The following is a 22,652-nucleotide window of genomic DNA, read 5'->3' on the forward strand; positions in this document are numbered from 1 at the left end:
GCCCGACGACCGCCGACGCCGCCCCCATTCACCTCCGGCCCGGATCCGGCCCCGGCGCCTCCATCTCCGGCCGGCCATCCTCGGTTCGCGCGCCGCTGCTACAGTACCCGACAGATCCGCCGCTACAGTGCCTGAACCCTAGATCTGGGTTGAGTTTCTCCCCCTCTCTCAGATTTATTTTGCAATCTATGACATGCCATAACTTCCTCATCGTAGCTCCGATTCGTGCGTGTAGCATATCAAAATGTTCGTCTCGACGAGTACATCATTTCAAGTCATTGCATAATTTTCTTTTGAGCTCATCTTGATGCCCGAAATGCTGTTGGAAGAGGGCTATGTGATGATTATTTCAGATCTATTCAGCAAATGCATTTTTGTCATTTTTGCCATGATTAATGTGTGCATGCTATGATCCTGAGCTCTACATGTATTTTGAAGAATGTCATACCATCTTTACAGGGGTATATGCCATGTATTTTTGTGATCTTTGTGGTGACTAGCACAAGCATGCAAAGTAGCTTACTTAATGATGCTGATTTCAGGGACTTCGAATTTCACTAAGTCCTTGTCCTGCTATTGTTTTTATGCCATATGTTCATGTTGTTTCCTAGTGATCCGTGCCTCTTTTGAGGATGATCAGTAAGGATGTTTTGTAGATATTGTGGTGCTCTATCCATCCATATATTTGTTTGCAATTATGGAGCACCCTAGCTTGAGTCAATCGAGCTCTACTTTTGCTATAAAATGTTCCTGGCAGATTGTTAACATGTTTAGCGATTTTGTCGAGCTTGTTGTTGTTGATCCGTGCATGCTATGTTGTTGTTCTTGCCATGTCTAGCTTCTATGCCATGTCTTCTTGATGGGTGTATGCTTACTTTGTCATGCAATGCCTCTTAGTGAGTGCATCGAGCTCGTAAACATGCCTACTTGTTAACTGTTTTGCATGCTCCAGTTTTTCACCAAGTCTGAATCTGTTTATGTTTTTGCTATGTTCACATGCTTGCAATTGTATTTTCTGATCCCTTTTGGCTCATGGTCACAAAGGGACTTTTGTTATATGCTTGGAGTAGCTTCATGCCATGCCTTGCTTTGCCATGATATGTTCCTTTAGCATGTAGTTTTCATGCTCTAAACATTGCTTCCTGATGATAAATTCCTGACTTGTTGTTATTTCACTAAGTCTGAAACCTGTTATCTTTTGCACTTTTGCCATGCTTGTTTGAAGCTGCTACTGAGTGAATTATCCGTAGCTCAGTGTTCATATTTTGTCAAGCATCATGAGTGGATCCCTGACATTTATTTTGTTGTCATGTTGGAGTGTTGTATCATGTTGTTCTTGATGCATTTAGAAGGCTACTTGTTGTTTATCGCAGACCGGTGCCATATTTGTTTTGCTTGCCATTTCTAAACCGTGCATCCGATTCCGGTGATCTTTATATCGATTTCAACCGAAATCAACTCCTCTTTCTAGTGGCACTCTTGGATTTCCAAGTTGAGGCCAGGTTCAATCATTCCTTTCCAAATCTTGCATATGCATCACATATCGCATCCCGCATATCATACCATGTTTGCATCATGTTATTTGAGCATTGCACATGGTTGATTGTGTTCCTTTTGCTTGTTGTTCTTGTTTGGGTAGAGTCGGGAGACGAGTACGTGAATGAGGAGCCTGTTGAGTACGCTTTCGAGGATCAAGGCAACTCTGAGAACTTTGCAGGCAAGATGACCATACCCTCGAAATCACTTCTATCTTTGCTTGCTAGATGCTCGCTCTTTTGCTATGCCTATGCTACGATACCTACCACTTGCTTATCATGCCTCCCATATTGTCATGTCAAACCTCTAACCCACCATGTCTGATACGACCACGACTACAGCTAGTGGTGTTGTTGTTCAGACATCGTCGCTCAATAATGCACCACGGGTAAAAAATAATTATGTGCCAAAAATACTTCAATTTGGTATTGATAGTAAACAAGTCGAGGCTTTTGCTGCGACTACGGATAAAAATGCAACTAGGAAATCTGAGATAAGTTCTGTTCAGCCGGAAGACGAAGACCAAAGAGAAAAAGAACTGCATATGATCATGCATGCACCCGATCCTATATGTGTACGTGATTTCTTTGGTAGTTCTGATGGACTTGCAAAGAGATTAGCACATTGGGAGTTTGATGTCCACGGTCCAGTCCTAGATGCGTGTCATACAAAGAAATCAAGGTACCAGGTGGACTATTACTTTGGTAGAGATCGGCCACCAGATTGTTTCAAGTCCAGGCGGTGTACACCACGTGACGTGCTCTCCTTGCGGGCCTGTGGATGGGGACCACCAGCAGATAATTATGTCAAGTTAGCGCATCTATATTACGTTAAGTTTTGTTTAGGAAATAAAAACAACCGAGATGTAAACGGCAAATTCTTTCGAGCTCTAGAGTTATCTTTAGGCAAGTCTTTGGAGTTGTTTTATTTAAATGCCGTGAGAGTAGAGATAGGATTTTCCTTCCTTGCTTATCAAGTTGTTTAGATAGTTCGGATGATATAAAATCCAAGGTACGCCCATGTAAACAGGAGGTTATATTTTTATGAATAGACACGATGTGTTTTTAGGGTAAATACCCGTATCGAGTTTTGGGGGAAGCTGTCTAAAAATCCCTAAGTTTTGGAGGAAGCTTTAGAAAACCTCTGTGTTGCGATTTCTTTGTAGAAATTGTTTTGCGCGTGAGTACTGTCGTCGAGATTGGTTTTCTCTTGCTGAGCCGCAAGGTTCAAACCCTCTATTTCGTGTACATCGCGTGCGCGGGCGAGAGGTTGCTGCTACTATTGAAGGTGGAGTGTCGTGAAAGGTCGGGCCACAACAACAGATCGGAACTCGCCACGAGGTTCGGTCCATATCAGGTGGTATTCAGAGCATCAGGTTGTTCACGACACTATGGAGAAGATGATGTGTGCATCATCATATAGTAAGTTAAGCTACGGATTTCAGTTGGAGGAGGAAGGCCACTGGGCCGGGCTTTTTCACACCCGTGTGGTGGTGAGAGAGAGATCATGTGCCATGACCATTGATCATATGAATTTGATCAACGCGGCGAGCATCGAGATGGTGGAGAAGCTGGCGCTACCAAAGACACCACATCCACAACCGTACTTGTTCCGTTGGGGTCATGAAGAGCTCACTATCACGCACCAAACCAAGGTACCGTTTATGTTAGGAAATTATTTTTGCAAGGTTTTGTGCGACGTGATTCCGGTACCGATGATTTCATGTCACTTGTTGCTGGGCAAGCCATGGTACAAAGAGCATGATGTTGCGTATGATTGCCAAACACACAAATATACCGTGAAGAATGGTAAGAAGTGTGACCTCGTGCCCATGGGTGACGGGCGTTTTATTGCATGGAGAAAAGAACATCAAGATAAGATGAAAGAGGAGGAAGAAGCAAAGAAGAAGATGGTCGAAGCTGCTGAATTTTTTGTGGTAACCGTTCAGTCTGAAGATGGAAATATTGCTGAAAAAGATGACCCAAAACCGAGGACGGTTTTGTTTCAAGGGAGAGAGGATGATACGACCACGACTACAGCTAGTGGTGTTGTTGTTCAGACATCGTCGCTCAATAATGCACCACGGGTAAAAAATAATTATGTGCCAAAAATACTTCAATTTGGTATTGATAGTAAACAAGTCGAGGCTTTTGCTGCGACTACGGATAAAAATGCAACTAGGAAATCTGAGATAAGTTCTGTTCAGCCGGAAGACGAAGACCAAAGAGAAAAAGAACTGCATATGATCATGCATGCACCCGATCCTATATGTGTACGTGATTTCTTTGGTAGTTCTGATGGACTTGCAAAGAGATTAGCACATTGGGAGTTTGATGTCCACGGTCCAGTCCTAGATGCGTGTCATACAAAGAAATCAAGGTACCAGGTGGACTATTACTTTGGTAGAGATCGGCCACCAGATTGTTTCAAGTCCAGGCGGTGTACACCACGTGACGTGCTCTCCTTGCGGGCCTGTGGATGGGGACCACCAGCAGATAATTATGTCAAGTTAGCGCATCTATATTACATTAAGTTTTGTTTAGGAAATAAACACAACCGAGATGTAAACGGCAAATTCTTTCGAGCTCTAGAGTTATCTTTAGGCAAGTCTTTGGAGTTGTTTTATTTAAATGCCGTGAGAGTAGAGATAGGATTTTCCTTCCTTGCTTATCAAGTTGTTTAGATAGTTCGGATGATATAAAATCCAAGGTACGCCCATGTAAACAGGAGGTTATATTTTTATGAATAGACACGATGTGTTTTTAGGGTAAATACCCGTATCGAGTTTTGGGGGAAGCTGTCTAAAAATCCCTAAGTTTTGGAGGAAGCTTTAGAAAACCTCTGTGTTGCGATTTCTTTGTAGAAATTGTTTTGCGCGTGAGTACTGTCGTCGAGATTGGTTTTCTCTTGCTGAGCCGCAAGGTTCAAACCCTCTATTTCGTGTACATCACGTGCGCGGGCGAGAGGTTGCTGCTACTATTGAAGGTGGAGTGTCGTGAAAGGTCGGGCCACAACAACAGATCGGAACTCGCCACGAGGTTCGGTCCATATCAATGTCCTAGCAAACCGTTGTTTGGCTATGTTACCGCTTTGCTCAGCCCCTATTATAGCGTTGCTAGTTGCAGGTGAAGATTGGAGATCGTTCGTTGTTGGAACATGTTTATTGTTGGGATATCATCATATTATCTTGTTTATCTTAATGCACCTATATGCTTGGTAAAGGGTGGAAGGCTCGGCCTTATGCCTAGTGTTTTGTTCCACTCTTGCCACCCTAGTTTCCGTCATATCGGTGTTATGTTCCCGGATTTTGCGTTCCTTACACGGTTGGGTTATAATGGGAACCACTTGACAGTTCGCCTTGAATAAAACTCTTCCAGCAATGCCCAACATTGGTTTTACCATTCTCCACCTAGCCTTTTCCCTTGGGTTTCGCGGACTTAAGGGTCATCTTTATTTTAACCCCCCCCCCCAGGCCAGTGCTTCTCTAAGTGCTGGTCCAACTGAGCGATATCCGGGGCTACCAGGGGCAACTCTGGGCTGGCCTACCCGACGTCTTGCTCATCCGGTGTGCCCTGAGAACGAGATATGTGCAGCTCCTATCGGGATTTGTCGGCACATCTGGGTGGTGTTGCTGGTTTAGTTTTACCATTGTCGAGGATGTCTTGTAACCGGGATGCCGAGTCTGATCGGATTGTCTTGGGAGAAGGAATATCCTTCGTTGACCATGAGAGCTTGTGATGGGCTAAGTTGGGACTCCCCTGTAGGGATTTGATCTTTCGAAAGTCATGCCCGCGGTTATGGGCAGATGGGAATTTGTTAATGTCCGGTTGTAGATAACCTGAAACTTAACTTAATTAAAATGCATCAACCGCATGTGTTACCGTGATGGTCTCTTCTCGGCGGAGTCCGGGAAGTGAACACGGTGTTGGAGTAATACTTGACGTAGGTTGTTCTAGGATCACTTCTTGATCATAGTTGTTCGACCATGATTTTGCCTTCTCTTCTCGCTCTCTTTTGCGAATATGTTAGCCACCATATATGCTAGTCGCTTGTTGTAGCTCCACATCATACCTTTACCTTACCTATAAGCTTAAATAGTCTTGATCGCAAGAGTGTGAGATTGCTGAGTCCCCGTGACTCATAGTTTACTTCCAAAAACCAGATGCAGGGACCAATGATTCCGCTCCAGATGATATGACCGAGCTCAAGTGGGAGTTCAATGAAGACTCTCACCGTTACTACGTGTCTTTCCCAGATGATCAGTAGTGGTGCCCAGTTGGGGCGATCAGGGACTTTGTCGCATTTGGGGGTTGATCTTTATTTTGGTTCCGTAGTCGGACCTTGAGTGATTGGATGAATGTAATGACTTATTTATGATATTTGTGTGACGTGGCGAGTGTAAGACAACTATGTACCTTTCCCCTTTTATTTATGTACATGGGTTGTTTGCGAAGATTACCTCACTTGCGACATTGCTTTCAATGCGGTTATGCCTCTAAGTCGTGCTTCGACACGTGGGAGATATAGTCGCATCGAGGGCGTTACAGGTAGCTATATTATTTAATTTAGTAAAATGTGCCACAACAGTTTCAGATTCATAGCCATCGAAAGGATCAGATTCAACCAAAGTAATTAACTCAGGATCAACTGAGAAATCATAATCCTTATCAGTAACAAAGATAGGTGGAGTAGCATAAGCAGGATCATATTTCATTCTAGCATTCAGAGTTTTTTCTTTAAGCTCAGCTAATAACTTCTTAAGATCACTTCTATCATTGCAAGCAAGAAAGTCTCTAGCAGTTTCTTCATCCATAACATAACCCTCAGAAACAACTGGCAATTCATATCTAGGGGGAGAATCTTCATCATCACTTTCATCAATATTATCAGTTTCAATAATTTCATTCTCCCTAGCCCTAGCAAGTTGTTCATCAAGAAATTCACCTAGTGGCACAGTAGTATCAAGCATAGAAGTAGTTTTATCATAAGTATCATGCATAGCAGAAGTGGCATCATCAATAACATGTGACATATTAGAGTCAATAGCAGAAGCAGGTTTTGGTGTCGCAAGCTTACTCAAAACAGAAGGTGAATCAAGTGCAGAGCTAGATGGCAGTTCCTTACCTCCCCTCGTAGTTGAGGGATAGATCTTGGTTCTTTGATCTTTCAAGTTCTTCATAATGATAAGCAGATATAAATCCCAAGTGACTCAAAGAATAGAGCTATGCTCCCCGGCAACGGCGCCAGAAAATAGTCTTGATAACCCACAAGTATAGGGGATCGCAACAGTTTTCGAGGGTAGAGTATTCAACCCAAATTTATTGATTCGACACAAGGGGAGTCAAGGAATATTCTCAAGTATTAGTAGCTGAGTTGTCAATTCAACCACACCTGGATAACTTAATATCTGTAGCAAAGTATTTAGTAGCAAAGTAATATGATAGTAGTGATAACGATAGCAAAAGGTAACGATGGCAAAAGTAATATTTTTGGGTTTTGTAGTGATTGTAACAGTAGCAGCGGGAAAGTAAATAAGCGAAGAACAATATATGAAAAGCTTGTAGACATTGGATCGGTGATAGAGAATTATGCCGGATGCGATCGATCATGTAACAGTCATAACCTAGGGTGACACAAAACTAGCTCCAATTCATCAATGTAATGTAGGCATGTATTCCGAATATAGTCATACGTGCTTATGGAAAAGAACTTGCATGACATCTTTTGTCCTACCCTCCCGTGGCAGCGGGGTCCTATTGGAAACTAAGGGATATTAAGGCCTCCTTTTAATAGAGTATCGGACCAAAGCATTAACACATAGTGAATACATGAACTCCTCAAACTACGGTCATCACCAGTAAGTATCCCGATTATTGTCACTTCGGGGTTAACGGATCATAACACATAATAGGTGGCGATAGACTTGCAAGATAGGATTAAGAACTCTCATATATTGGTGAAAACATAATAGGTTCAAATCTAAATCATGGCACTCGGTCCCTAGTGACAAGCATTAAGCATAGCAAAGTCATAGCAACATCAATCTCATAACATAGTGGATACTAGGGATCAAACCCTAACAAAACTAACTCGATTACATGATAAATCTCATCCAACCCATCATCGTCCAGCAAGGCTACGTTGGAATTACTCACGCATGGCGGTGAGCATCATGAAATTGGTGATGGAGGAAGGTTGATGATGACGATGGCGACGGATTCCCCTCTCCGGAGCCCGAACGGACTAAAGATCAGCCCTCCCGAGAGAGTTTAGGGCTTGGCGGCGGCTCCGTATCGTAAAACACGATGAATCCTTCTCTCTAATTATTTTTCTCCCCGAAAGTGAATATATGGAGTCAAGGTTGAGGTCGGTGGAGCGTCAGGGGGGCCCACGAGGCAAGGGGCGTGCCCAGGGGGTAGGGCGCCCCCCCCCCCCCACCCTCGTGGACAGATGGAGGCCCCCCTGATGTGGATTTTTCTTCCAGTATTTTTTATATATTCCAAAATAATTCTCCGTTGATTTTCAAGTCATTCCGAGAACTTTTATTTCTGCACAAAAATAACACCATGACAATTCTGCTGCAAACAGCGTCAGTCTGGGTTAGTTCCATTCAAATCATGCAAGTTAGAGTCCAAAACAAGGGCAAAAGTGTTTGGAAAAAGTAGATACGACGGAGACGTATCAATTACCACTACCATCCAAGTGCAGTATCAGGACCAGTCATGCAAACGATACCTACTAGTTTACTTATGTAACTGTAATTATCAGGGAACTCTGTGAATCATCCCCACTTGCTTGCATCTGCTACACTACTCTACGGGATTTTCTAGGGAAGCAGTTACCCACAACAATTGAACTACATCTTTCTAGAGAATTGTGGTACAGGAGGCCTTTCATGCAAGGCTCCCTATACACTCACTTACCTTTGGGAACAGAACTAAAATATATTCGGCTTCATTCACTACTACATGTTGTTCGCTCCACATTTGCTCATCCGGGCTTGGGACTGGCAAAGGCAGTGTTAAACTACAAAACTACTAAACACAAAAGAATTAGCAAACACTACAACCAATCATTCAGCTAAGCAACAAGCCACACAATCAACCAAAGGGAACATTGGCACGACACATGATTGGCAATAAATATTCACGCAACGTTTTCACAAGATCATAACACAGACATGGTTCAAAGTCGCATGGAAACACCATTGAAATCATGGACACCGCTCACAAGAGCACAACAAAGATTCAAATTACACAGAAACAAAGAGCATCACACATAATGGGGATTAAAAACCGAACACACAGCAGAAGTACTAAAGACCCAACGAGGAGCCACGGCATTGAAGACAAAGTAGTCGATGGCATCTAATCCATATGGAACACACAACATGGACAACCTGCTGAAATGAAATTACAGGTGAATCAAAGAATTGAGACACACAACATGGACAGCCTGCTGCATCTAGGAAATGAAGAAGCTCAATCTTTACCTAATAATAAAGCAAATTGGGTTTCTTTCGTCCATCATGGCATTTTTCAGAAAAGTCCCTCTATTTCAGAGAATTCAACTCACAGCCCTGTTTTAAGTTAAAACAAATCGTTATTCTCGTATTTTACATAAAAATCCTTGGCTTTTCTTGAAATCAACCCGCCGTCCAGATTTAAGTCACACCCGAATCGTTATTTTACATTTTTCGAAACCCCCCTGATGTTTTAGGTAATTCATTCGCGGATCATATTTAAGTCATACAAATGCTTTTTAAAATCATCCATACCTTTTAAACCGTAACTCCGATTTGAACATGTTATATATGAAATTTGATTAGAAAAATATGTAGAATGTGAATATGAGATTATTTTTACCTGTTAAGTATTTTTAAATATTGTTTTGGAATATATTTGAGTCAAACCAAATGATTTTCTAAATTATTTGTATCTTTTAAACCGTAACTTCGATTTTAACATATTATATATGAAATTTTATTAGAAAAATGGGTGGAATCTAAATATGATGTTAATTTTACCTGTTAAATATTTTTAAAATATTGTTATGGAAGCAAACTTATAATTTATAGCGCAAGATTCGTTTTTTTCATACCGGCGGCAATCTGGATTGCAAATAAATACCCCACTATAACCATATACGGAAAAGAAAACATCGATAACTACACATGCATACCTCTGAAAAATGTCACAGGGGAAAACAACAGATTTCTCGTCGCGAGAGTGAGAGAAAGCGAGCGAGAGAGAGAGGGAGAGAGAGACGCCTTAAGATTAACCATATTCAACACACGTTTTTTGTTGCTTTGTGTGAACACCAAGGCCATCGCCGGCGAGGGTGAGAAGGAAGATAAGCGGCAACACAAATATGATGCCCCGCAAAAATAAAGGAGATGGGCCTATTGTGGTCTTGAGTAATGGTTGTTGAGTTAAGAGCGTGTGTTATGTTTTCTCTCCCGTTGCGACGCACGGGCTCTTTTGCTAGTATAAGTAAAACTGCATTTATGAACTACCTGATTGTTCAAAAGTAGCTAGTCCTGTTAAGTAGCTAGATAATTGTTGCTGCAAGGCACATACTCATACACTGAGCTGTTGCAGTCTGGTACAATGTAATCACATCGCTCGTCTAAAAAAACTGGCTTCAGTGATGTTCTAGGTACAAAATGGTACTCGGGTACAGAGAACTTCCGCAAGAGTTCCAACACACAAAAACTAGCAGTAAAATCACCACTGGAATGAATAAAATGTATGAAAACTGTTGCACACAAAGGCATTTATCTCTAAACTATATACGCTAACCATATCTTACAACAGATAATCAATTCAGAAACACAAGAAATGCAAGTGAAAATAGAGGGGAAAACGGGCGGCGTCTTTAAAAAGGTGCACAACAAAACCATTTATCATGTACAGAAACTAAACACTACATCAGCTAGATTTCAAGTCTTGCATGCACAAAACTAATTAACAAGCTAACCATCTAAGTAAACTAGAATGCCATCAACCGCAAAATTCAGAAGGTGAATATATATAAGATAAAAAGGAGGTAAATGCAGCTCCCTCCACATTTTCACATCCAGGCTTGGGACCGGCAAAGGCAGTGTTAAACCACACTAACACCAATCATTCAGCAAAGCATACAGGCCACACCATCAAGCAAATGCAATATTCACACAAACACAAACACACACACAGTCACATACACACAAGCAAATGCAACATTCACACACACATATACAGAGACACACACAGTCAGACATACACATAGTCAGGCACAGAGTCAGACATACACACAGTCACACACAGAGTCAGACACACACAGCGGAGCGCTTGCACACAAGAAACAGAGATAGATAGGGGCACATCACATGCACATAGTCACACACACAATGGAGCGCTTGCACACAAGAAACAGAAAGAAATAGACATAGATTAGGGCACAAACAGAAAGCTAATACATGCAAGAACAAAGTAAATTTAGAAAGCTATAAAAAATTCCAGAATCTGAATGAGTAAACTTATTTCTCTAGAGGGGTGAGGGTGATTTAGATCTTTGTTCCTGAAAATAAGAAGCTAGTCAGAGGCTGATTAAGTGATAATCATAACAGCATAAGTAATTATTCATGTGTGTGTATCGAAGTTATCAAGAAATCAAGGATTCGGTACAAAACAAGTCAAACAAACTGATCAAAATTCATACTCTTGACCATTTGAAAGGATAGAAACTTACCGATGATTCTGTGTATCTTGCAACTCCAATAATTCAACTGGTTTGTCGTCTTTGACTTTAGCTATAGGTGAGAAGAACTAAGAACAAATAGAAGTTACACAAATAGAAGTACACAAATGGAAGTAACCAGTGTGTTTCAAATTAGCAAACATCCACGTTTGTCTTGCACGGAGGGGGGAAATGCATTCAGCAAACCATAAAAATAGAACAATCAGAAGAATACCTCTCTCAACATTGCTTGCCTATACATCCAGATCCAGGACCTTGCAATGAGACCATTTTGTTGGTCCATACTTGCTTACAAGATCAATAATTTTGTCATCTTCCTGTAGAAAAAATATCATAAATATAACTATAAAATGTGCAAAAGCTTTTTTTCTCTAGCAAAGTCCGGAGTGCAGTGGCAAACCTCTTGAGTCCAAGGACCTTTGAACAATCAGAAGAACCTTTTGCCATGGATGCAAACATTGTACCTCTGTCCTATCCGGAAATAGCTCAGCTACACAGGTAGATACCGACACAATATGTGAGCTCATCACGCTTGCATATAAAGAACAACGTCCAAAGAATAACTAGCTAAAATGTGGGATATGCATTCATAAGGTTACCATTACCAGCCGTGAGATAAACATTGTGTAAAATATAGGAAGGAGTTAAATTCGAGAGGGATTATCATCCAAACACATACCAGGATGGTGAGTGATCCACGGCTTCAGTTCAACCACCAGAAGCACACCATCCGAACAACCATAAAAATCAAATTAGCCATCATGAAGACATCCATCCACCCCTGGATTCTACATATACATCATTCTGAGCACAAACATCATACTTGGCTAAATAAATGCTCTGGGACTACAGGCATCAGCATCGCAAAATGTAAAGAACGTCAATATACCTGCGCTATATATGCCAACTCAACCCATCAGTGTCCTTAGCAACACAATAAAGAGCAAATATGATATGTCCAGATCCAAATGTCTATGCCTTAAATACTTGGAAAAGTGTTATTCAAGTGACTGGACAGCAGTAATACAAAAAAAAAATGAATATGATATCCACATAAGACATAATCAGAAAAAAGTTCAGAAAAAAGAATAGTGCTAGGTCTACCAATACCAAAGTTAGATACCGGTCAACAAACAGCAGTCAATCAATCAACAAACAACATTCAATCAATCAATCAATCTTAACAACCATAAACAAACAATAATCAATCATGCCATATAAACATATCATAGCTAGTGTACTAACACAGAAGTGATCAATATTCCTACCTTCCACAACAGATTTGAATCAGTGAACTACAAAAGGGAACAAAGAACAGTAGAAATGGAGTGTTGTCGAACACCATGATAAACATGATTATTGATTAGAAAAAGAAGGGAAAACAAACAGGGAAAAGGGTTTTTTGATGAGTGGATGCATTGGATATGAAAACAAACAGGGAAAACATGATTATAATAAATAAGATAGGCATTGGATGTCAAATCGGCAACACAAAGAAGTGGAAACCAAGCAGATTGTTACAAGAGTCAAACTTTTCTTCTCAGCCTATCATCCTAATTTATTAGCAGGAGAGAAGCCTCATATCATAGTACCCACGGCCTACAAGGTTTGCACCCCTGAACACACATCACCATATATGGGAACATAAGCAAAGCATGATAACAAGAAACCAATTGAAAAGAACACCATCAAAACAACCGTAACAGACAAGAACAAGATTCTCTGCATCTACGATGGGAGACAGGTGATGGAACAGAGGAACCAATTTGACACTGCTTCAATTTTGAAACCAAAACCAATCGTTCCTACAACCGTCGCCCCAATGAAAACACAAAATGCAGGATCGTCATATAACAGAAGCGCACACACAAGTTTCTCAAACAGAAACGCTGGAATCATCGCTCCACCATGAACACGAAACGCAGGATCATCAGATAACAAAAGCGCACGCATTTCTCGAACAAACTTGTTAGTTCGCAAACCAGACGGTGATCCAAACGGTGGAGACCCCTGATGAGATGGCCCCAAGAACATGCAAGAGCATCAGGGCGACAGCGAGGACGACCAAAATCATATCAGAAGCGCTTCTAAACGGGTGACGGTGAGGACGAGCAAATCAAACCAGACACTGACATCATACAACTTTAGAAAGGAACACACCCGTACCATAACACTGACCTCATACAACTTCAGAAAGGAATCAGTAAGTTTATAGCAAGGAAAGATGCATTTTAAAGCTTAAATCACATGCTACCAAATTATGTGAAGATTCACTATTCGATTAGGACAGTAACCTAAGCTGTGTAATTTCTATCGACACTCGTAATGCAAACAATACAAAGAAGGTAACTGCAGCTCCCTCCACATTTTCACATCCGGGCTTGGGACCGGCAAAGGCAGTGTTAGGCCCCGACAATATAAACACACAAGTTATACAACCAATCATTCAACAAAGCATACAAGACACACCATCAAGCAAATGCAATATTCACACACAGAGAGTCAAGCACACACACAGTCAAGCCACACACAGTCACACACACAGTCAAGCCACACAGTCACACACACAGTCAAGCCACACACACAGAGTCAAGCACACAGAGTCACACACACATAAAGGAGCGCTTGCACACAAGAAACAGACATAGATAGGGGCACAAACAGAAATCTAATACATGCAAGACCGAAGTAAACTCAAAAAGCTATAAAGAATTCCAGAACTTGAATTTGTAAACTAATCTCTCTAGAGGGGTGAGGGTGATTCAGATCTTCGTTCCTAAAAATAGGAAGCTAGTTAGAGGCTGATTAAGTGATTATATTCATCACTACCCACAAGTTTGTAGGCACAGTGACGCATGCTTATTTATTTAGAATTTAGTTTGCAATTCAAAATATCATGAGCGTACGCATATGGACATAAAAGAAATGTTAAATGTATTCTTGTTCTACTTACTAGAGAAAGGAAGGCATGTAACATGAGTAACATTCTTATAGAAATTCTGGCTAAGGTAAGAGTAGCCTTCAACACTGATTCATTTGTAGTGCTAGTAGATTCAGCCTGCAGGGCAGAGAAACAATGTCAGTACAAATCACCAGGCAAACCAACCTTCTTACTTGTTGGGTCCAAATCAACGAATTCTAGCTACCAAATAATTCAAGGTGGATGCAAGATGAAACACCCCCAAACATCAGCCTCACTGGTTCACACCAGCTTATAAGCTCACGTATTGCGTTTATATTATACAGAATAAACAAACCAGCCTACCACCAGTCAAGTTTGAAATAATGTACTGATTAACCAAGCTTATGATGACTTGCCAACAGTTCAAAAGTGAACTGCACTCTAGTGTTTATTCCATTTGTAAGTAGAACATGATGCAAGCAAAAACCCTAAAAGCATAATTAATTCACTGGCCTAATGTATGTAAAGCACCCACTTTTCACATATTGGGAATATGCACTAATGCCAATTGCCATTATTCCCTTTATGTTCAGAATAAGGGCGTTGATATTTATAGGTAGTTCCTGTTTTTCATATTATACGTACTGGGCCATGTATTCTAAAATTGAAAAGAACCACCAAAGAATGGTTAATGTAGGCAACGGATGAAGGCAGGTTAACTCACCGGGTGACGTGGATCAGCAAGCATGGGAAAGAGGCCTCTAACTATGAGTGATTGTCTTGCCTGCAGGAATATAATGCAACAAATATGAGTTATAACTGGCACACTGCCAAACACCAGAGACAAGTCTTGGTCCAACATAAGAGATATTGGTTCTTATCGGGCAAAATTCTTTAGTACTCCCTCCGTCCCGAATTACTTATCTTAGATTTTTCTAGATAGGGATGTATTAGACATGTGGTAATACATGTTAATTAGTGAGTCTAGTTGAACACCACACTGTTTCTCATCAGGGTAAATTCTATAGTACATTAGTGAGTGCAGCTGAACAACATAGTCCCAATCTTTCTGTTTGTTAGGCACATGCTATTTTTAGATCAACGATTTGGCCAATGGAATATGAGGTATGCTACAAAAGGTACACCATGACAAACCTATTTCAAATACAAATTTCAATGGTATACTTCAGCATATAATATGTATTTCGTTGGTCAAACTGATGATCTAGAAATACGTCCCTTATAAACTGAAACAGAGGTAGTAGGAATTATGCACCATGTAAAAATAAAGGAGCAATACATATCATCATTCTTTTGCTGAGAGAAAAGAAGGATGTTGTATCAAGGCAAAACCATGAAGGTTAAATGCTAAATGAATTTTCTAGCATTACATGGAAAATACTTATATATTGTTCCTCTGTATTGAGTTGCGTGATTGTGCAAGTTTCAGTGTTAGATTTGTCATTAACAAAACTATAGCCTTAAGTTATCTTTCAAAGTTTGAAGATCAGCATGCTAGTTCTGAATCATTATTACCTATATATAGCACACACAGGAGGTACTAAAAAGGTTAGAAGGAAAAAGGTTGTTCACATACTTCAAATGTGCCTGTGAAGCTCCACTTCAATTGATTTGTTTTCAGACGAGGAATGGCGTGGTGGGCCTGTACTTGGCAATTAGCCTGTACTCAATACAGCATAATATATGAATCAATTTCCATTAAACTACAAGATGAGGTGAAGCGCCTATAAGAAGAAATACTCTTTTTCTTTCTCTTTCTACCTTGTAGCCCTCCCAGATGAGGTCAAGAAAATGATGACCGAAGCCTTAACTTTGATAGCAGCCGCACCTAGCAAATAGGTAGTGAACTATTTCAAACTTATAAACCCAAGTGTCACAGCCTGATATTCAATCAATGGAAGACAGAAATTGTTCCCCTGTAAACACTACCAAAAGGTTGGAAAATGAGAAGAAACAAAATACGCACTGTAGACGAAGCAATAGACTCCAAGTGGGTCATGGGTTCTCCCACGTATTTCATGGTTCGCTTGAAGTACAAATCCTGGTTGAAGACCTTCTCAGCCTGTGAAACAATTCATGATCACCAAATATAAAGAGAGAAAAGGCAGGAGGGAGTGAATTTCCATCAGATTCCATTAGAGTGCCAAAGATATACTTGTTGACATTTAGGGGCTGTTCCAAAGAATGGTATTTATTTGTAACATTTTAGTATTGAAGTCTGATTTGAACTACAAATGGGAACCTATCAACAAATGCCTCCCAAACACTCATGTTTATCAAGAGAACATAGAACTCCAAAAGAAAGCTCACCTCAGCACAAATTCTGCCTACTGTTGAAATAGTCTCAACTGGATACAACCCACGGCAAGTCTCAGCACCAAGGAGAATGTCATCACTACCTGAACAAAACAATTATGATTCATGTTACAGCTTGTGTGATTATAGTTTGTTTGGGTGTAGTAAAGAGCAATTGTACAGGATCACCAAAGTATAAGATATCTGCAAGAGGCAAAAACTAACTGTCCAGCACCGCATTTGCCACATCAGTTGAAATAAGAACACCTAAAGAACAAAACAAAGTAGTACTCAATTGAGAAAAATACATGTTAATTTTGGCTAAAATCGGAGTTTGGCTAAGATCAGCTAACTTTGAGAGGAACTCCCGTGCCTATTACAGGAAAAATACTATCAACGTTAGGAACATTTTCCCAAAGTATGAAGTGCCCAAACATGTGATACTATTCAACAAAATACCAATATAAAAAAATTCAATCTGTAGGGAAAGGTGGCACTGTGAAGTAGTACACTCTAAATATCGACATAATGAGTTACTTACTTGCCACACATCTTCTGCATGCCTTGTATAAGAAAGAGAGAGGAAGTCAATCTTGTTTGGAGCACCGCATTTTTTCATAACCTAAAAGTGGTGCATGCTCATATAGTCATATAATGGGTTACAGCAAGGAGCTCCAGTTTTACGGAAAAAAATAGCATGCAAAGTCTAGTCGCCAAGTTAATACAAGGAGCAACAGAGATTCTTGGGAGGAGTTCCTTACATCTTTATGCTCATCCGACAGTGTGGGCACGTTGATATGGATCTGGGAGCAGTGCAATGTGAAGACATAATCACAAAAAAGTTCAGAAAAAAGAATAGTCAGTCTACACTAAACAAGTAATAGGTGTATTACCTATGGTGAGGAACTACCAATACCAAGTTAGCATAAATGATTATTCGTCAAGATAAGAGTTCACATTTGACAAATAGCAATCAATCGCGCCATATAAAATGTACCATCTCAAGGCAAACTTGTAAGAGATATGCTTAATAAGTTGAATAAAACACACCATAGCTAGTATACTAACACAGAAGTGATATCAATATTTATACCTTCCACATCAGATTTGAATAACTGGACTTCAAAAGGGAACAAGGAATAGTAATACCAAAAAAATTCACCTCAACGAACAACAATCCACCTCAAGGCTCAAACAACAATCCATTGGCCTACATGGTTTGTACCTTCTCAAGGCAATCAATCAAACAACAAACAACAATCCATCTCAAGGCAATCAATCAAACAACAAACAACAATCCACCTCAAGGCAATCAATCAAACAACAAACAACAATCCATCTCAAGGCAATCAATCAAACAACAAACAACAATCAATCAATCGTGCCATATGGGAACATAAGAAAAGCGTGATAACAATAAACCAATTGAAAAGAACACCATTAGAACAACCACAACGGACAGAACAAGATTCTCTGCATCTAGGATGGGAGCACACACGCCTGCCGAAAGCGAGACCAGCACACAACCGCAATGTTGAGACCTGCATCTAGGTGGGACAAGAATCGACAGAGGGCCAATAATCCACCTTGTATTAACGGACCCTGGAACTAGAGTATCACAAGGGCGCATGCATTTGAGATCTGAAAATAACCGACAAACAACATAGGTGATGGAACAGAGGAACCGATCTGACACTGCTCCAATTTCGAAACCAAAACTGATGATTCCTGCAACCATCGCCGGGCGCGAACACGAAACGCATGATCATGAAATAACAAAAGCGCACGCACAACTAAACGCAGGAACCATCGGTCACCGTGAACACAAAACGTGGGAACAGAAGTTTCTCAAACAGACTTGTTAGTTCGCAAACTAGACCGACCGACTGCTCGCTCGCCCACTTCCTCCCAGAGTCGCAGGGACGGAGACCCCCGACGAGACGGCCCCAAGAACACACGAAAGCATCGGGGCGACAGCGAGGACGACAAAATCATATCACAAGCGACTCTAGACTGACGAGGAGAACGAGTAAATCAAACCAGACACGATTTTCTATCCAAACGGACGAATCGAGGATGAGGAAAATTAGTCGAATCATACGCGCTTCAGGACAGACGAATCGAGAACGAGCAAAATGACAAATCAGGCGCGATTCTTCTAATCTAAACGGATGAATCGAGCGGGGACGAGCAACATAAAGTCAGAGGCGAGAGGAGAGGGAGTCGGGGACGAATTGCCTCACCAGACGCGAGAGGAGGAGAGGCACGAACCGAGGACGAATTGCCTCAACAGACGCGAGAGGAGGAGAGGTAAGCCATTCATACCTAAAAAATATATGTTTCAAGTTGGCAACATCGGTTGTCTCTCATCAGTTCCAAGCAGATGGCTAGCCTGAAATGACATGAGCAACTTAAAATGTGAGTGTGATGTAAATGATGTTTCTATTATTCTTGAAGCAAGAAAAGTAACTTACATCATCAGCAGCACCGGCAGTCATATTTGCAAATGAAGATTTAGATGACCTGTTATGTAATAGGCATCATAGAAATCAGTTTATGATCATAATAGCATAAGTAATTATTCATGTGTATATATCAAAGTTATCAAGAAATCAAGGATTCGGTATAAAACAAGTCAGACATTTTCCATTTAAACTCTGACCATTTGAAAGCATAGAAACTTACCGATGATTTGTAGTCCTGCAACTCCAATAAGTCACCTGGTTTGTCGTCTTTGACTTTAGCTATAGGTGAGAAGAACTAAGAACAAATAAAGTATACAAATGGAAGTAACCAGTGTGTTTCGAAATTAACAAACATCCCACCCAGGGGGGAATGCATTTCAGCAAACCATAAAAATAGAACAATCAAAAGAATACCTCTCTCGACATTGCTTGCCTATACATCCACCCATGGCGTACTTCTGTGTCCAGGCACACTCATACTTGGCCCAATCAGTCTTGTACATGTGAGAAATCTCAGGCACCAGAGGATCATTGGGATTGGGGTCCGTCAGCAACGAACAGATTGACAGGAGGACCTGTTAACAGAGAAGGGTAAATATTAGAGAAACATAAATGAAGATTTTTTGTGAGATTAATTTGCTGAAGGAACCAAGCTTATATCAGCAACAAGCTTTAAGCAAAAAATGGAACAACCAAGCTAGGAATGCAGATCATTACCTTTGAGATGGTCAAAGTCAGGCTCCACTGTTCCTTGAGAATGTCGAGGCAAATGCTGTCGTTGCTGTTGATGTTTGGGTGGAACACCTTGGTGCGGAAAGAGACCTGAAATATGTTCATGTCTGAATGTCAGAAAAAAATAGATAAGATAGCAAGCAGCAGCAAACTAATTGTTTGAGGACCCCTAAGACATTTGTGTAACAGCAATTCCAATATCATTACAAAGGTTAGCTCGGTACACCAGAAATTACCTTCGGGGGCTTGAAGGGATAATCCAGTGGGAAATGGATGTTCACCAAAAATAGACCACCAGTAAACAGGCTGTCCGAGGGTCCCATGATAGTGGCCTGCCAGTGGAACATGTCCTCACTTACAGGACCTGCCTGAATAAAAGGAAAGTAATACAGTATTACGCAACAGTCAGACAAGCATTTGTATGAAGCCAGTCAAGTATGAGTAAGAAACAAGTCATATTTGCTGTGAGATCAAACAGCGGCCAGCTTTAGTTATGTGTGAACAAGTTCAAAATTAGGCATGAAATTATATTATCAAGGGTTATCCATCATATACGCGTCCAGTAAAATGATTAGAATAATTCAAAGTTCATTGATCTTCATTTCAAGAGGTTAGTGCAACCAAATGTTGTATGAAAAAACATCAAGTCACCCAGGAGGCCAGGACATCCACTGAAGCCACTTATTCTCCACAAAAACACAGAACATTAGGTTTACACACATTATGAATGCTAAAGTTGTTTCAGTAATTATATTTCTTCCTGTATGCATTGATAGACCAAGGAAAACAGGTGACCATTACAACCTCACCTACTAAAACATAGGCCACTATTGATGATTCTCTCTATTGGTTAGGATGGTACCGTTTATGTTTCTCAAATCAGATTTACACAACATTAACAATGGTAAAGTTTCTTCAGTAATTATATTTCTTCCAGTATGCATTGATAAACCAAGGAAAGCAGGTGATCATTGCAACCTACTAAAACAGAGGTCACTTTTGACAATTCTCTCTATTGATCAGGTTAGTACTATTCGTGTTTCTCAAATCAGATTTAAACAACATTACCATAAAGGTGCTTCAGTAATTATATTTATTCCAGTATGCGTTAATAGACTTAAGGAAGACAGGTGACCATTGCCACCTCACCTCCTAAAACATAGTTCACTCTCAAAAATTATCCCTATTGATTTGGTTGGTACTATTTATGTTTCTTAAATAGTCTAGTCCATGCCTAACAGATTAGATTGGTATTGTTTATGTTTCTTAAATAGTGCTAGTCATGCCTAACTGTCCATATAAATTTTGAAGTCCTTGGCAATTTTAATTTCTTTTGGTTATGGCAGTTAAGATAACATATAGTGCTACAGGGTGGTGCATGTTCTGCCCATGTGGTACTGACTGTAAATTGTAATAAGGTTGGCATACTTTATAACCTAGCAAAACAAAATCCAAGGGTTTTTTAATGACCTGCTTAGAAGATACATCACACACTTGACATGAGTCAATCATAATTGTAGTCCATGTACAGTTCATAAGCAGTGCGAGAGCACAACAAACCTAAAAGCACTGCGAGAGCACAACTAAATAATCGACAACCTAACCCCCATGACCAGTAACAACAGTTAACAACCAGACCATGCCAACGGCGCGCTCATCCAGACACAACCCAATTCGGGGCAAACGGAATCAAACGGGGCAGAGGGAAATCACCTGCGCTGAGGTGGGAGGGTCCTTCTGCAGGTCCTTGCAGTGAGATCATTTTGTTGGTCCATACTTGCTTACAAGATCAATAATTTTGTCATCTTCCTGTATAAAAATATCATAATCATAAATACAACTATAAAATGTGCAAAACATATTTTTTTTCGAGCAAAGTCAGGAGTGCAGTGCCAAACCTCTTGAGTCCAAGGACCTTTGATGAGTTCAGGGTTAAGAACCTTCTGCCATGGATGTAAATATTGTACCTCTGCCCTATCCAGAAAGAGCTCAGCTGCGTTAGGTAGATACCGACACAATATGTGAGCTCACCACACTTTCATATACAAAACATCATCCAAGGAGGTATGGTGTTACTATATAACTAGCTAAAATGTGGGATATGCATTCATAAGTTTACCATTACTAGCCATGAGATAAACATTGTGTAAAATATAGGAACGATTTAAATTCGAGAGGGATTATCATCCAAAGACATACCAGGTTGATGAGCGATCCACGACTTTAGTTAAACCACCAGAAGCACACCATCAGAACAACGATAATGAATCAAATTAGCCATCATGAAAACATCCATGCAAATATCAGGTAAATGAATGCTTTGGGACTACAGGCATCAGCATCGCAAAATGTAAAGAATGTAAATATACATGTGCTATATGCCAACTCAACCCATCAGTGTCCTTAGCAACATAATAAAGAGCAAATGTGATATGTCCAGATCAACATGTATGTACCTTAAATACTTAGAAAAGCATTATTCCAAGGACTGGACAACAGTAATACTAAAAAAAGAATATGATATCCACATAAGACATAATCACAAATAATTCAGAAAAAAGAGTAGTGCTAGGTCTGTTACCTATGTTCAGGAACTACATATACCAAAGTTAGATACCAATCAACAAATAGCAATCAATATTAATAACCATACACAAACATCAATCAATCATGCCATATAAACATGTACCATCTCAAGGCAACAAACAACAATCAATGGTGCCATGTAGAAACATACCATCTCAAGGCAACAAACATCAATCAATTGGCCTAGGTTTTTACCTTGTCAAGGCAATCAATCAAAGAACAAACAACAATCCATCTCAAGGCAATCAATCAAACAACAAACAACAATCCATCTCAAGGCAATCAATCAAACAACAAACAATAATCAATCAATCATGCCATATGGGAAGATAAGCAAACATGATAACAATAAACAATTGAAAAGAACAGCATCA

The 22,652-nt window shown here is 40.3% G+C and overlaps 1 protein-coding gene and 2 long non-coding RNA genes across 3 annotated transcripts; all 3 read right to left on the bottom strand.

Moving 5' to 3' along the window:
• Positions 1 to 14,246: 14,246 nt before the first annotated feature.
• LOC119289124 lies at positions 14,247 to 15,849 on the bottom strand. Its single transcript, XR_005141432.1, has 3 exons — positions 15,777 to 15,849; positions 14,904 to 14,963; positions 14,247 to 14,335 (listed from the first exon to the last, which is right to left on the bottom strand). It is a non-coding gene; the product is annotated as an uncharacterized LOC119289124 (long non-coding RNA).
• A 273-nt stretch (positions 15,850 to 16,122) lies between these two features.
• LOC119289125 lies at positions 16,123 to 17,429 on the bottom strand. Its single transcript, XR_005141433.1, has 4 exons — positions 17,257 to 17,429; positions 17,037 to 17,117; positions 16,511 to 16,599; positions 16,123 to 16,262 (listed from the first exon to the last, which is right to left on the bottom strand). It is a non-coding gene; the product is annotated as an uncharacterized LOC119289125 (long non-coding RNA).
• A 1,407-nt stretch (positions 17,430 to 18,836) lies between these two features.
• On the bottom strand, positions 18,837 to 21,695 carry LOC119283649 (ubiquitin-conjugating enzyme E2 28-like). The gene is made up of 8 exons (XM_037563109.1): positions 21,591 to 21,695; positions 21,406 to 21,501; positions 19,929 to 20,060; positions 19,678 to 19,782; positions 19,347 to 19,535; positions 19,158 to 19,255; positions 18,970 to 19,018; positions 18,837 to 18,887 (listed from the first exon to the last, which is right to left on the bottom strand). The coding sequence occupies exons 3-8, from the start codon at positions 20,037 to 20,039 to the stop codon at positions 18,837 to 18,839; spliced, it is 603 nt and encodes a 200-aa protein (XP_037419006.1). The 5' UTR covers positions 20,040 to 20,060; positions 21,406 to 21,501; positions 21,591 to 21,695.
• Positions 21,696 to 22,652: the final 957 nt, after the last annotated feature.

The sequence above is a fragment of the Triticum dicoccoides genome, chromosome 4A (assembly GCF_002162155.2).
Source record: "Triticum dicoccoides isolate Atlit2015 ecotype Zavitan chromosome 4A, WEW_v2.0, whole genome shotgun sequence".
Lineage (NCBI taxonomy): Eukaryota > Viridiplantae > Streptophyta > Magnoliopsida > Poales > Poaceae > Triticum > Triticum dicoccoides.